General features: G+C 39.6%; 1 protein-coding gene across 4 annotated transcripts in view; it reads right to left on the bottom strand.

Moving 5' to 3' along the window:
- The window catches only part of CCNY (cyclin Y), a 319192-nt gene that overhangs the window by 74583 nt on the left and 228735 nt on the right, over positions 1-15874 (bottom strand). For all 4 annotated transcript variants that reach the window (XM_047867575.1, XM_047867574.1, XM_047867577.1 and 1 more), the window contains one exon: positions 11017-11091. In XM_047867575.1, coding sequence (XP_047723531.1) covers positions 11017-11083 — 67 coding nt within the window. In that variant the 5' untranslated portion in view covers positions 11084-11091. The remainder of the gene's footprint in view (positions 1-11016; positions 11092-15874) is intronic.

Here is a 15874-nt window from a genome sequence, read left to right as displayed (position 1 = left end):
TTCTCCTTGCCTAAGGTCCTGGGATAGGATGGCTCAGGGGAGTCCCAGGTATCAGCACTGAGGGACCCAAGTATCTGCTTCACATGTACAAGAGCAGGCACTGACTGTAAGCACTGAGTGAGTGCTTACTAGAAGTTCAAGACATCTTCCTATTGCCTCATGACAACAATCTACCAATATGACAGCTATGATCATTGCCAATTTATAGGAAAATATGACCCAGGAGATTACATAACTATAAAGCTAACTAATGGCACTCAAGAGCCTAAGGTCAGTCCCAGAGCCCTGGCTGCCAAATTGGAGAACAAAGAATGATTCCCTGCAAGCAGGGGCTTGCCACAGGCTGAACAAAATCACAGTCAGCCCCATACTTATGGACTGGCGTTTCACTACTCTGGACTTCTGATATGTCTTAGGCCTCTACTCCCCCAGACGAGAAGGAAAAGACAGGGTAAGGCAATACTAGTTTTCATAATTCTTTCCCCAAGATGATCTTGTCAAAGGAAACTCAGGGCTGGATTAGAGCAGCAGTGTTCAAAGAACTCCTGAAGATGGCTGAGGTGTGAGGCAGGGGCTCCATCCCCACCTCCTCTTTCACAGGTACCTTTCTCCCACATCTCAGAAAAAAGACATGACAACCCATCCTGGGCATTCACCAACCCAACATGAAAGACCTCTGCAGGGGCACCAAAGGGGACAAACAAGACACTAGGACTGAGTCTGCTGCCTTTAATCCAGGTTCCATGACCCAAAGCACAGCCTGGAATCGACCCAGTCCTGTGGACATTTCTACTAGGGGTGCAGTGAGGACTTTTGGCTCTGAATCTACAGATACCACACAATGATGACAGTTTCTATTAGCACCAGGCCTCTTCAAGGTTTAGACTCCTTCAAAGATGCAGGCTCTGAAGGAGAGGCCAAGGGGAGCACAGGGATGAGCATGAAGGTGCAGCAGGCTGCCGGCACGACACATACTTCATTATCCCTGTCTGGAAATTTACCAGGATCAGAAGAGTGAAGGTGGTCACGGGCATGTGTACTGACACGTGACATGAATTGAAGAGAAATGAAATCAGACCATTTCTGACAGAAAGTAAGTCTGATTTGACCGTCTGGTTTGACAATGATGCCTACCTTTGTCAACAAGATCATGTGAAGGACACAGAACATTCTGACAAAAATATATTTAAATCAAAAGAGAAGCTAAAAACATTAGTTCAGAGGAAAAGGACAGATGGGGATGTTTCATCCAACATATATTAGAGTTTCTTCTATGGGCTACTCACTGTACATGGCTTAGAGATGTAAATGCAGTAAAACATAATACAGTGAAGATCACCGCTGCTTTAGGGGCGTATACAGACTGCAATCGGGTCAGAGGACTCAAACAAGGGGTTCTGAAATGAATCACAGATTTATTTTCCCAAGGCTCCTGAGTGTATCAATCAGGTTAAACCCAATGCCACCAAATGCAAATGCTATTCTTTAACAACAGATATAATTAAAAGTCATTTTTATATGTCTGGTAAAGTCTTTTTGGTGTACTTCCCAGAAACTGCAGAAGTGAGAAGTTTCTATAACTGGGTGAGAAATTCTCTTGCAAATCAAAGGATTCCAATTCCTTTCTGCCAACAAAGCTGAAGGAGAACAAGACAGAACTGTAGCTGATTATTAGGAATTATTTTGGATGATAAATCACTTGGAGATATTTTTTACTTAAGAACCAGATGAAATAGAAAGCATTTAGTGATATTACTATAACAAATCTCCTACTATTCCCATGTTATTTGTGTATATGAGCAAAGTTCCTCAGCACTTACATCTATAAAAACAAAGAATTTGATGATGACTAACACCTCATTCCAGTAATGTGTAATATTCTTACATAGAAGCATCTCAGTAAGAGATGTTTTTCTAAAAATTATTTCACTTTTCTGTTCAATAATTATTCATTAAAACTTTAATATGTTTGTGTTGTTTCCATCGACTAAGGGCTAATGATAACAATAATGATACATCAATCCAGAATTTACTTTTAACATTTAGATACTCATAATTGTGAGAAATAAAAATTAAAATTAGTTCCATATTTTCATAGAATGGAAGTATAACAGTGTGATAAATGACTTTTAGAAATATATTACATTGGGGGGAGCCAAGATGGCAGAACAGTATGGAAGTTTTCTGTGTGTCTCGCGTCCACGAAATATAGCCAGACCAACACTAAACCATACTACACACCTAGAAAACTGATCTGAGGATTAACACAACAATCTGCACAACCTGAACCACAGAATTCAGCAGGTATGCGGTGCAGAGAGGTGAACTTGGGGAGAGAGAAGCCACGGAGGGCACAGAACTGCTTTTGCGGGGGGAGAAAGGACAGAGACGGGGGTAACGAGGGGGTGGGGTGGAGAATATGGGAAAAGCACCCCTCCCCAAAAGCAGCTGGAGAGAAAGCGTTAAATTGGAAACAGTCACAGGGACTAAACTAAAAAGGGAGAAAGGAGAAAGGAGAGGGCTTAAATTCCATTAAGACTGTAAACAAGGGGAGCACACAGTCTGCAACTCTGCAGCTCGATACCTGGCAGTGCTCTGGTGGGAAGGGCGAATCCCCAGGAGCAGAGTGAGGTCCAGGAGATTCTTGGGCCACATGGGGAAAAGCGGTTCCACTGCTGGAAGGACATTTGGTATAGAGGCTGTGAGGCCACCTGGGCCCAACAGACCCCCGGAGAATGACCACATTCGCTGGCGCTGGAACAAGATTGTTAAGGGTGAAGCCTGGTGCCAGATGTGTGTTGTGATTTTCCAAAATCCCTGAAACGTTACCGCTACACTATCTCCTGAACTTTTTCTGGGGCACACCGGCACCTGGCCACAGTCTCTTGTCACCAGCAGCAGCATGGTCTCAGGAACTTTCCTGGGTGCAGCCAGCATTTGGCCATTGCTCAGTGAGACCCCCCACAGAGGGGTGGAATGGGTCAAAGCCGCAGTCCCTCAGAAGTAAGGGGCCAGGGAAAACAGCCGTATCTGAGACAAAACTCGAGAGAGAGGTACTACCTAGGGCTTGGTCACGGACAGTGAAAAAGCAGGGAGTGGACAAAAGCTGAAGACAAAGGATGGGTGCGCAATTGCTGATTGGGGAGAACATAGTTCTGATACTAGAGAATGGGTAGCTTGGTGACGCCACTTTCACTGCTCCCACGCATGTGCATACGCACCTATGAGCTCTACGACAATCCACCCCAGTAGGCTGGCAGCGCCATCTAGTGGAGAACGGAGCCATTACACTAAGCCCTGCCCATCTGGGCCAACCTCACTCTTCAACAACACAAGTCTCACCACCTACTTAATTTATGGAGTATAAAGCGCTTCATAGCCTGACTTCTACGGGAAAATGTAGTAATTTCAGTCATATTTCAATCTGTTAGCAGGTCCATCTATTCAATTTTCTTTTTTTTCTCTTTTTTGTTTCTTTTCTTTTTCCTGAATATAGAAAGAGTAAAAATTCATTTTTATTTTCAATTTTTATTTAACATATTTTAAATTTTTTCTACTATATTCTTTACTTTTGTGTAAATTTTTTCAAATTCTATTTTACTTCCATCATTTTATTTTAGTCTACTTCAGTGTATTCACTTTTTCAAATATTCAAACAATTTTCTTTTTTTCCTTTTTTATTTTTCATTTCTTTTCTTTTTCTTGAATACAGAAAGAGAAAAAATTCATTTTTATTTTCAAGTTTTATTAAAAATATTTTTATTTTTTTCTACTATATTCTTTACTTCTGTGTAAATCTTTTCAAATTCTATTTTACTTCCGTCATTTCATTTTAGTCTACTTCAGTGTATTCATTTTTTCAAACTGTCAAAGGATTTCCTTTTTTTCCCCCCTTTTTTCTCTATCAAGCCACTTTCACCACCCAGACCAAAACACACCTAGGATCTAGCATCATTTATTTGATTTCGTGTGTGTGTATGTGTGTTTTTAATTTTTTAATTTTAATATTTTTTTAATTTTAAGTTTTTCTACCTCATTAATTCCTTTTCTCCCTTCAAAACGATGAAATGAAGGAATTCACCCCAAAAGAAAGAGCAGGAAGAAACGACAGCCAGGGATTTAACCAACACAGATACAAACAAGATGTCTGAACCAGAATTTAGAATCACGATTATAAGAATACTAGCTGGAGTCGAAAATAGATTAGAATTTCTTTCTGCAGAGATAAAAGAAGTAAAAGCTAGTCAGGATGAAATAAAAAATTCTATAACTGGGCTGCAATCATGGATGGATGCCGTGGCGGCAAGGATGGATGAGGCAGAACAGAGAATCAGTGAAATAGAGGACAAACTTATGGAGAATAATGCAACAGAAAAAAAAGAGGGAGATTAAGGCAAAAGAGCACAACTTAAGAATTAGAGAAATCAGTAAAAAGGAACAACCTCAGAATCATAGGGGTCCCAGAAGAGGGAGAAAGAGAGAGAGATAGGAGTAGAAAGGTTATGTGAGTAAATCATAGGAGAAAACTTTCCTAACCTGAGGAAAGACACAGACATCAAAATCCAGGAAGCACAGAGGACTCCCATTAGATACAACAAAAATCAACCATCAACAAGGCATAGCCAAATTCACAAAATACTCAGACAAGGAAAGAATCATGAAAACAGCAAGGGAAAAAATGTCCTTAACCAACAAGGGAAGATAGATCAGATTTGCAGCAGACCTATCCATAGAAATATATTAGGCGCACCTGGATGGTTCAGTCGGTTTTAAGCGTCTGACTCTTGATTTCAGCTCTGGTCATGATCTCCCAGTTGGTGAGTTTGAGCTCTGTGTCAGGCCCTGGGCTGGCAGCTTGGGGCCTGCTTGGGATTCTCTGTCTCTCTCTCTGTCTCTGTCTCTCTCTCTCCGCCCCTCCCCTGCATACAGGGATGTGGGTACACTTACTCTCTCTCTCCAAAATAAACATTAAAAAATATATATATTACATTAGGATAAAACTCTATGGAGAAAATGACATGGAAATACAAGTTCAAAATGAAAAAGAAATCATGAAATTTCCAACTGTTAAAGAAGAGTTGTTCATACATTTTTAAATTATGGTATATTTATGGTGGATTATCAAATCACTAAGGTATTGAGATTTTATTTGAAACATTAAAAAATGTTTTTAAATGTTTTATTTGTTTTTAAGACAGAGAGAGAGACACAGCATGAGTGGGGATGGGGCGAAAAAGAGGGAGACACAGAATCTGAAGCAGGCTCCAGGCTCTAAGCTGTCAACACAGAGCCCAACGCGGGGCTTGAACTCACGAACTGTGAGATCATGACCTGAGCTGAAGTTGGACGCTTAAACAACTGAGCCACCCAGGCACCCCGGAACATTTTTTTAAAGACAGATAGTTTTACTCTAAAATGTCAATATTTACAATACATCAAAAACTACATCCTTGGATAGGATGAAAATTTTTTGGCAAACATAAAAATGTTCAAGGAGTTCATAGTTTTTCAAAATTAATTCCCATGGTATGTAAGCAAAGGAAAAAAATTATGAAAATCACTGGGGTCCTATGGATTCTTCAATATCTAACAGCAAAAATATTCCCTATGGAACCTGATAAGCTGTAAGGGAGACACAGAGAGTGACTGACAGAGAGGTGGAGAAAAGGGCATGGTAGAACACAGCACAAGAGAGGGTAACAAAGAGAACCGGGACATATAGGAAAGGTGACAAGAGAAAGGTCATGCGAATGCTCAGATGGAAGAGATTCTCGGCAGGGCACAGGGCCAGCTGCTTCTAAATGCCAGATAAAAGGAGTACAAAAAGGTTGGTTCCCTCATGACAGAGAAGTTCAACACTGCCCAGGAACAAAAACATGACCCTAAACAAAGGAAGGCCACAAAACAGTTTTTTCAATTTCAGTATTTCTGAAAGAATGTGCAAAAAAAACCATGGCTCATATTTTTATTTCTGAATTTTAACACTTCTACTTTGGCTTCAAGTCACTCAACAGTGGTTTTTATTCCTTTAATTGTTTCAAGGAACTCTTGAACACAGATTACATGCGCACGCACGCACACACACACACACACACAAGCACACACACATAAGTTTTTATTTTTGTACAAATTCTTTCTTAAGGCAAAAGAACCTCTATAAACCATACCTAGTTAAAATTAAAAAGATGTGGTTTGGCTGCTTTCTCCTAGTACTTAAGAGTAGGCTCTCACATCTTTAAAACAATAAATAAAATAGTGTAGAAAAGGAAAAGCTACTAGGAACTGTAATTCTTCCCCACAAGCCAAAATGATAGCATGAAAAACCAAGGTAGGCCAAGCTAACTAATTTCTCTCTCACCTGGCAACTCCCCAGGACCCCACCTGCTCCTGAGAGGAAGCCCTGGTCCCTTTTTGTTGAGTGGCTCTCATAGAAGAAATACTGCAATGACATCCCATTTGTGTGAGGAAAAGACTGAGTGAGCCGTCAGTCTGGCTTTGGACAGAATATCCCTAACTTCAGCCAGCTGGTAGAGATCTAATTAGGCAAGCACTACATTATCATTCTGTTATGATAAACTTTCCAGTCTCCTTTTGAACACTGAGAAAAAGGATCCAAGGCCAGCTTAAATCTCTTTGATATCACAGAGAAAAGAATTTAGTAGATTCTAATCTAACTTCTAATGACTTAATACAGATACCACCTAGAGCAAACAGCGGGCCAGTGGGGAGCATGGCAGACAGAGAGTGTTCATCAGACCATAAAGTGTTGAAGAAGGAAAGAGGATGATGGGTCTGCACAGCAGAGAGCTGCAAAGGCAAAAGAACACCTGGCTGTGGTCCCAGGCAGTAGCTGCCCTAACATAACTGCCATCACCCCAACAACAGCCTCCTACCCACAAATGTAGTCAAAACTACTAAAGGATTACATCAACCTCAAGAAGAAAGGAGGGATCACCAGATTCAAAAGAAAGGAATCTAAAGGGTGCTGTGTGTCTTATAATCTCAGATTATGACATTTCTTCCAATTAAAAATAAATTGGTATAGGAAGGACCTACAATTTTGAACTGCTCTACTACTCTTAGAAGTATGAGGGTCTATAGGTGCCTAGGTGGCTCAGTTGGTTAAGCATTCAACTTGGACTCAGGTCAGGATCTCATGGTTCATGGGTTTGAGCCCCACATGGGGCTCTGTGCTGACAGCTCAGAGCCTGGAGCCTGCTTCAGATTCTGTGTCTCCCTCTCTGCCCTTCCCAGCTCATACTGTCTCTCTCTCTCTCTCTCTCTCTCTCTCTCTCTCTCTCTCTCAAAAATAAATAAGCACTTAAAAAAAAAAAAGAAGTGTGAAGGTCTTAGGGGTGTCTGGGTGTCTCAGTCAATTGAGCATCAGACTCTTGATTTCAGCTCAGGTCATGATCTCAGGGTTGTAGGACTGAGCCCTGCGCTGGGCTCCACGCTTAGCATGGAGCCTGCTTAGGACTCTCTCTCTCTCCCTCTGCCCTTCTCCCCTGCTCATACTCTAAAATTAAAAAATGTTTTAAATTAAAAGAAAAAAAGTATGGGAGTCTTGTAATGAAAATGTAAGTCTATGCAAGTAAAGAATGATGACAAACAAATAAAAAATGTCTTATGGCTGTGTCATTTGTTTACTTCTTTCAATCATCTGAGTTGAACATATCCTCTGTACCAGGCAGAGCAGGGCACACAGGGAATACTGAGATCCTTTATCACATGTTCCTTTCCCTCTGGGAGCTATGTGGCAACACAGACAAGAAAATCGCTCTAAATACCCCCATATGGTTCACACTATGAAGAAAGCATTCAGATACTATAGCACAAGCTCACCAAAGGCCCACTTAACCCAGCCCAAAGCATCAAGGACATCTTCAGGGAAGAAGTGATAGCTGAAATGAGGCTTGGCAACTGAAGAAATGAGCTGTATAGAAGACAGAAGGGGAACTCCAGGTAAATGCAAAGGCACACCAGGGGCAATGCAAGGGATTTCATATGGCTGAAGCACAGAGATTCAAAAGAAGGAAGTGGGCTGAGAAGTCAGGCACTTCATGGATGATGAAGGGTCCTGTCTATTATCATACTAAGGCATCTGAAATTTAATTCTAAGGCAACTGAGGAGCCACTGAAAAAAATTTAAGCCAGCAAGTGGCATAATCAGATCCGATTTACAGAAAATCTTTTCACCTAGCAATAGTAGAGACATAGGGCTGGAAAGAGATAAGGTCAAAGGCCAATCCAGAGGCTACTGAGTAATCCAAGTGAGAAAATATGAGTCTCGACTGAGGTGGCAGCAATGGGAATGGGTAAAGAGCAGTCAGATCCAAGGGACATCTAAGAGGTAAAAAATAATACAACCTTGATCACCTGGCTGCAATGGTGTGCTGGTAAAAGTTTAACAGCTGCCTTAAAAAAAAAAAAAAAAAACTGCCCTGATTTGTAGCATTTGCCAACTTCTATGGTATAAAAACTCCTATTGTGGCTATTTTCAAACTCCCAAGATGGTGTCAATGAACTTGGAACTGGGAAGAGATGTGCACAACCGGCTCCTGCAAGTCAGGGTGAGTCCACTCCAGCACTACTGCTAGCAATGTGAGATTTGGGAAGAGGGGAGAGTCTAGGAAAATTCAAGGCTTCCCTGGCCTGGGGGACCTGTAGATTACAAAATGCAGGGCGTCAGGTGTAGTTACTAAGTTCTGATTGGGACATGCTGAATTAGAGACAGATATAAAGATATCCAGCAGGCAGATGGACACAAGGGATTTGAACACTGCAGAGAAAAATCTGGCTAGACATTATAGTTGAAATGGATACCATAATCATGGAACTGTGTGCAAACCCAGAAGATAAGAGAGTATAATAAAGCACAGAAACCTAGAAATACCAACATTAAAGGGATAAATGGACAAGATGCCTCAGAAAGACCTTAAAGAAAGGGAGGGTTTCTCAGGACCAATTCCCCAAATAACTCCCTGACTGATAATCAATACACCGAAGAATTAACTTATTAAAGTTACCAAATTTACCTATATTTAAAACCTATTTCTTTCAATTATTTGTAAGGCAATTGTTCGTTAGAGAGACTTGTTTTCAACAAATTGGCCTGTTTAAATATAAAAGGCCAAAACAGAGTTTTAAGGAGCAAGGCAGCAAATGCCACATAAGAGGTCAAAAGAGCTAACAGAAGCCAAAATGTCCCCAAGCAACCTTACCATATATGCTCCACAGAACTGCATTGGTGGGAAGATCCCAGTGGAAAAGAGAATGCTGAGATAAGCAGAGATAGAGAGGAAAGCTCAGGGAGAGACTACTGATTATTTTTCCTTTTCTTGTATTTCTTTTTTTTTTTTTATGAAATTTATTGTCAAATTGGTTTCCATACAACACCCAGTGCTCATCCCAACAGGTGCCCTCCTCAATGCCCATCACCCACTTTCCCCTGCTTTCCACACCCCATCAACCCTTTTCTTGTATTTCTTGTGTGACTCAAGTAGGTTTACATGTTGAATGGAAAGATCCAGCTTTTAAGAAGAAACTGAAGGATTAAACAGAAGGGTCTGAGTAATCAATACCCTGATGTTCCAGAAGAGGAAGGGGCAATGAGATTTACAGTAAAGGTGAAGGGGGAAGATACACTTCCTCCCAACTCATTTCTGAGCAATCCTTCTGTTAGGTCAGAAAATCTCATTTCGTTTTACCATGACAATCAAGGTATATGTCATCTATTTAGAGGCTCTTTTGAAATTCTATTTGCATCTAGTTAGAAAATGTCTTGAATGATGTTGGTCTATACTTTGAAATCACAGGAAACAGGACCCAAACCTGAAAGTATGCCAACCTTGCATTCATTAAGCACAAAAACTTGTTTTAGATTCTCATTGTTCCAAATCGTCATCCCCACTGTCACTTTTCTTCCCTTGTAATATCCTACCCCCCAATGGCTTCCCACTTTACCAGGCCAAGAGAAAAATGTTCTGTTTTGCTTTTACCCAATATATTCAAAACTTATTTCACAGGTATTTGACACCTAGAATCATTATTCTTACACTTGGAAACATTGTTTTGTAAATGTACCAAATTCTTTCAGATCAAGTCAGTGGCCTGCTTAAGTAAAGATCACCAATATTACTTCAGCATTATGCCATGTCAAAATTGTCATCTAAACATTATGGAAAAGTTATCAGTTCTTATAAATGAAGTCTCTGTCTTAACATATGTTTGATTATTTTCTAGTCAATTTCAGATTTTCTCTAAATTAGAGCTTAGCTTAGTGATTCACGGATTGAATCACATAGAACTCTAGCATTGTAAAATAATATCCTGGTCACTACATTGTCATTTAACAAATTTCTCCTGCTACTCTTTTACAGGAAACCAACTGAGAAGTTTCATGTTCACTATACTGTATAACTTATATCTGTCCTTTTGTAGCCAAGGGCCAGGGAACAGTGAGATAAGCTAGGGGCTGAAAAAGAGAGAAAACCTCCTAACAGAAATTCCACACATACCTGGGACAAACCACAAAGATTGCAGAATAAGCTGGTTAGTAGATGTTTGGCAAAAAGAACACATCTACCTTAGTATACAGGATCAATTCAGTTCTCAAATGGCACAACAGAGATATTACCGCTTATATTTAAGGATTATATTTTGCTTTCTTTAACTAAAAAAAACAAACACTTCTGATCTTTAGAGTTTTATGTAAATATTAATTCCTAAAGGAAAATGTCTGACTCTAGTGTAAAAACTGCTACCATAGAAGGTACACAGAAATAATTCAGCAAACTGGCAAAATAAGGATAGTTGCTGCAAACAGGAAATTCTAAAAACGTAACTTACTACAAAAGAAAGAAACCCCAGAGAACACCATCAAACAACACACTTTGGGGATTACTAAAGGGGATTCTATTTTTACCTTGAGAATCACATCCAGTAGAAAATCAAGACTTAGGTTACCAACATGAGCCTTTTTTCCCCCTAAGAAACACAAATAAATTAGTAACCTACCGTCTGTCTGAGATTTACTGAGGAATATTGTGCTGGCCCGAGGATGGTCTGAAGGATTGAATTCCATGTTCAAATCTTTAAAGAAAGAAAAAGAAAATACATCAATATTCATTTGATAACTAAAGGAAGTCAAGATTAATTTTCAGTTTTTTTTAACCTTAAATTGCTAATACATTCAAGGATGTATTTTAAAAAACCTAGTTATTGTGTTGATAGATCCTTCTAGGTTCAATTGAGAACACTGCTATTTAGAAATCTGAGAAAGTCACACACAAAAATTAGACACTTGCTGGGAGATCTGTTGGCCTAAAACTCCATTTTCTTTTTAAAAGTCTGCTCTGTCCCCAGGATACTACAGAACAGCAAGAAAGAGTTATACCACTGAAGGAGAATTATGTGCTACAATGGACTCACCTAAAATCTGCAGTTATGTGAGTGGTATTTCCTTATTACAGGTGATTGAAATAGAATGATCTAAGCCAAATCAGCATCCACAAACTCTGCTTAATTAACAGTTCTTTTCTAAAAAGGCAAAACTTATCCTTCAGAGTAGAGACCTCACAAAGAAAAAAAATCTATATTTCCAGCTTCTCTGATTTTTTAATTCAAGAATATCCTGGAAGACAATCCCTAGAGATCAGGATTCTATGCTATAATGGTCACAAAGCCTAGAAATTGCTAAGAATGGAGACATTCACAGATTGTGAGAGAGGGCTGCCAATAACAGGGCATTTGTTCTAGTAAATAATAGTGTGCCTAGATGGTGGAATGCTACGCCACCATAAAAAAATCATGCGAACTACATTCATCATGGGGAGCACAGTATAATGTATAGAATTGTCAAATCACTACGTTGTACACCTGAAACTATATTTTGTATGCCAATATACTTCAACAAATAAAGACTATTTCATAATTTAAAAAAAACATGAAATATTCAACATGAATATTTTATTAATGTTGAAAGAGCAATACCATATGCCATTAGGTGAAGAAAGCAGCATGATATCATCTGGAGGGAGGATATGCATAGGTATAGAATACATTTTAAAAGAATATATACTAACATTTGGTTACCTTTGAATAATGCAACTGAGCCCTTTTTTTTCTTTTCTTTTCTTTTCTTTCTTTCTTTCTTTCTTTCTTTCTTCTTTTTTTTTTTTTTTTGCTTTTCCATGTTTTCTAAGCTTCCCTTGAGCATATTTTTATTTGTTTTTTTTTTAAGTTTTGTAATTTCAAACACTTACGTTTTAAAACAACTTGTGAAAAATGATTTCAAGCCTTCATTATCTTCTAGGTGCCTGGCCTATTATTTCTACAGCCCATGCTGGTGTTCCCATGAGATGCCCTGAGGCTCTCTTGGCTGTGGCTGTCACACCCCTTTCCCACAGGTCAGAGAGGACTGGCACACAGACACCAAGATGAGTGTCCCCACCGGCACGGCCACGTGCTGTAAGGAACTCATGACAAAAGACTATGGGCTGTGAGAGACCCCTGAGTGGAGGTGCCTTCATCCTGCCAGCAGCCACCATGTGTGTACACTAACACCTCCTGGTCTAAACAGAACAGGGCCACAGGCGGCAGGAGATGGTAGCAACTGCTTGTTCTTCCTGGCAGAACCCAAACAGCAGGAATCATGTTTTACACTGTCCCTACCAAGCATGATAACAGCAAGAGGCTACTGTAGGTTTCTTTCACGGCCAAGTCATAATTGTAGGTCTGAACATAACACTCACTCATGTCAGAGATGGTTTCCTGTGTGAGTGACAGGCCAGGTATCATCTCTACCCAGTTCAATGACACAGAGCAAGTCATAAGGAGTTCAGAGGAGTCTTCAAGATCAGAGTTTGACATGATACTCACAGATAAGGCAAGTGAGGCTGAGAGAGGTTAAGTGAACCAAAACTCTGGTCTCCAGCTGAAATGAAGAGTCCAGGGTTTTTCCCACTACCCCTTCTAGGCCTGATCTTGCCTCAGGTCCTGACCGCCCTAGAAGGACTAGAGTATGAAATAGGAAGCAGGCAAAAGACAACACAGAGGAAAATCCAGAAGCCCTTAAAGCTGGGTTCACATAATCTTTCTCAAGTTCTCCCTGGAATTTAAATTTTAGGATCTAGATCCTAGATGAAATAACCAGGAAATCTCTACACAAAGAAATATCAAGGAAATCTCTTCTTCTAGATGCAAGAGTACATGCAGCACTGCTGAGGACATCAGAGATCATCAGCTAATTGTCATCTGAAAGCATGCCCAGATGTTGATACATTAGAGCACAACACTTTCACAAGCTGCCAGGACATTACTCAGAAAAAAGCATTTAACAACATGCTGGTTTGCATTTTCTCCAATCCTAACCCAGATTCATATTTCCTAACCACAGAAAGGAAAGTGCTAAAACTTTTCCCACGTACAGGCCGACAGGCTAACTTTGCACAGAACAAGTCTAAAAGCCAGATCTCTCAGAGCAACTTAATGTGAAGGTGGGCCAACCACAGAACCCAGTTTATCTGTCACTGATTTAAATATGCACAACGGCAGAAGACAAAGAAAGGTACAAGGAACTGCAGCCATATCCTACACACAGGTTTAAAAGAGCAACCCCAGATCCTGAAGAGAAATATGGCAATTACAATATGTGCTTTGGCAAGAGAACTCCAACTTTTCAGGGAACAAAAAATGGGAAAAGGCAGCATTCTCACAAGCCAAGCAAAATAAACCGGCCATATCACCCAAACTTATACTCTGAAGTCAAGCATGACAAAACTACTACTTTAGACATAGAGAAAAAAATCCCCATACTGCAGACAATCAGGAAAAGTGATACTCCAAATGTTAACAAGTTGAACACACATGGAAGAGTGTAGTCATCTCAGTTCAGCTCAGTGATGTTTCTGAATGGCAAGAATCAAAAGGAAGAAATTCATGAAATGTTAAGCTTAAAATCAGAAATTATAGATGAAATAAACTTCACTGCTAAAGAATGCTAACCATTCTGCTAAAGTCCTAACTGACAGTATACTGCCTATCTTAAAGTCATAGTTTAAACACTAATTGTTCCAATAATCCTCCTTCAATCCACCACCATATCAAGTACTCCTCACCCTCCACAAATCCTCTCCTGGAAACTCACACAACCCTAGCCTTGCCCTCAAACTCACCTTCCCAGAGCACTCAAGGCTTTGATTTTTCCCACCTGGCCCATCAAACTCCTGAAGTACCTAATGTGCTAACTTATCCAGAAGAAGTAATAACTTACAAAATTAAATATCTACTTGACAGGGTGCCATTTAAATATAATTTTAGTGGAGACCACACTATTCTTACTAAAAAGAGTAAATCCCCACTGCAGTACTTCCATCTCCAAGAAAAGACCCACAGAGATAAGCTGGCTAGTGACACCACATAGGAGCCAACAGCTCTGCGATGTCAGCAGTTGGGCAATCTCTGGAAGGGGCATAGAGAAGGCTGAGATGCAGTTTATCCAACAAGAATTTACAATTTAGTCAGTGAGACAAGATGAAGTACATGACCCCATCAAAGTACAGGACCAGCAATAAATAATGAAGAATGAAATATCTAACCAAATCCTATGAGACAAAGAATAGTGTGCTTAAAATTGCTTAAGGAAAGCACTGCATCTGTTACACCGTGCTTTTCCCCTCCTGGCAAGTCCATTCAATTCAATTAAGTTAAACTGAACAAACACTCATTGAGTCTATACTATATGCCAGGTACTGTGCTCAGTCCTGTGATAACAAAAGATGACTTTGGGTTGGTAAACATGTCTGTGTCTTTCTTTACCTTTCCTATTATCTACATGAACTATTTCCTAGACATGAGAATGCATTCTTGATTTTCAAAGTAATGGTGGTGAGACAAAATATGTGTTTAGATGATTTTAAAATGTTATTTCTATCACATATTTGCCTTAATAATTACATTATGATGGGTCAAATTAGCATTTTATTAGATACCATGAGTATGAATACTGTGGATGTTTGTCAAGGCAAGTCCAACCTGCCAAGTTTTTCATTCATTCATTCAACAATCAACGAGCATCTTCTAAGTGCCAGGTACTGTTGAGTTCCACATACTGAGGATACAGAAGTGAACAAAACAGATCAAGTTCCTGCTCTAACAGAGCATCCTTCTAATTCTAAGGTGTGAAATTCTAGCAGAGAAAACAAAAGAATAAAAAACCAATCAAGAACACTCTATGAATTCTACAACCCACATTAAGAATGCTGAAAATCAACTGTACTGGAGTTTTCAGAATCATTCACTCCCCAAAGAGAAGCTCAAATGGTGGAGTAGAAATAGCACCCTACATAATGTAAAAGATCTAGATTTGAATACATCTCTGCTAACTCCATGCCCTTAGGCAAATTGCCATACTATTCTGGGTTTCATTTTCCCCATCTATAAGATGGACTAATAACCTAACTTAGAGGACTCCTGTGAATATTAGAATTTTTTCATATAAAGCAAAAAACAGGATATCTGACACACAATAGGTGCCCCATAAAGAATGGCTATTAAAATTTTAAGGTATTAAAAAAACATTACTCCACAGCATCTAGCTCAGTGCTAAAGACAAAAAACGCTCAAAATATGCATGCTAAAAAAGACAATAAAGATAATGCTAAACCATCATTATACAATATCTGTTTTCTAAGGACTCCCGGTTGGAAACTGATGTTTAAAACTTCAGTGTTTCACACTCCTGATACAGGTTCTCCTACCTCTTAAAAAAAAAAAGGACAAGGTGATCCATAATGACAAGATGAACTAGCCTCTGAGGCAGTGATACTTCAGAGAGAAAAGGCAGTTTTAAGAAATGTTATGGGATTCCTAGCAC

Source organism: Prionailurus viverrinus, chromosome B4, assembly GCF_022837055.1.
Source record: "Prionailurus viverrinus isolate Anna chromosome B4, UM_Priviv_1.0, whole genome shotgun sequence".
NCBI classification, from domain to species: domain Eukaryota; kingdom Metazoa; phylum Chordata; class Mammalia; order Carnivora; family Felidae; genus Prionailurus; species Prionailurus viverrinus.
The sequence above is the reverse complement of the archived record's forward strand: the minus strand, read 5'-3'. Positions and strand labels throughout refer to the sequence as shown.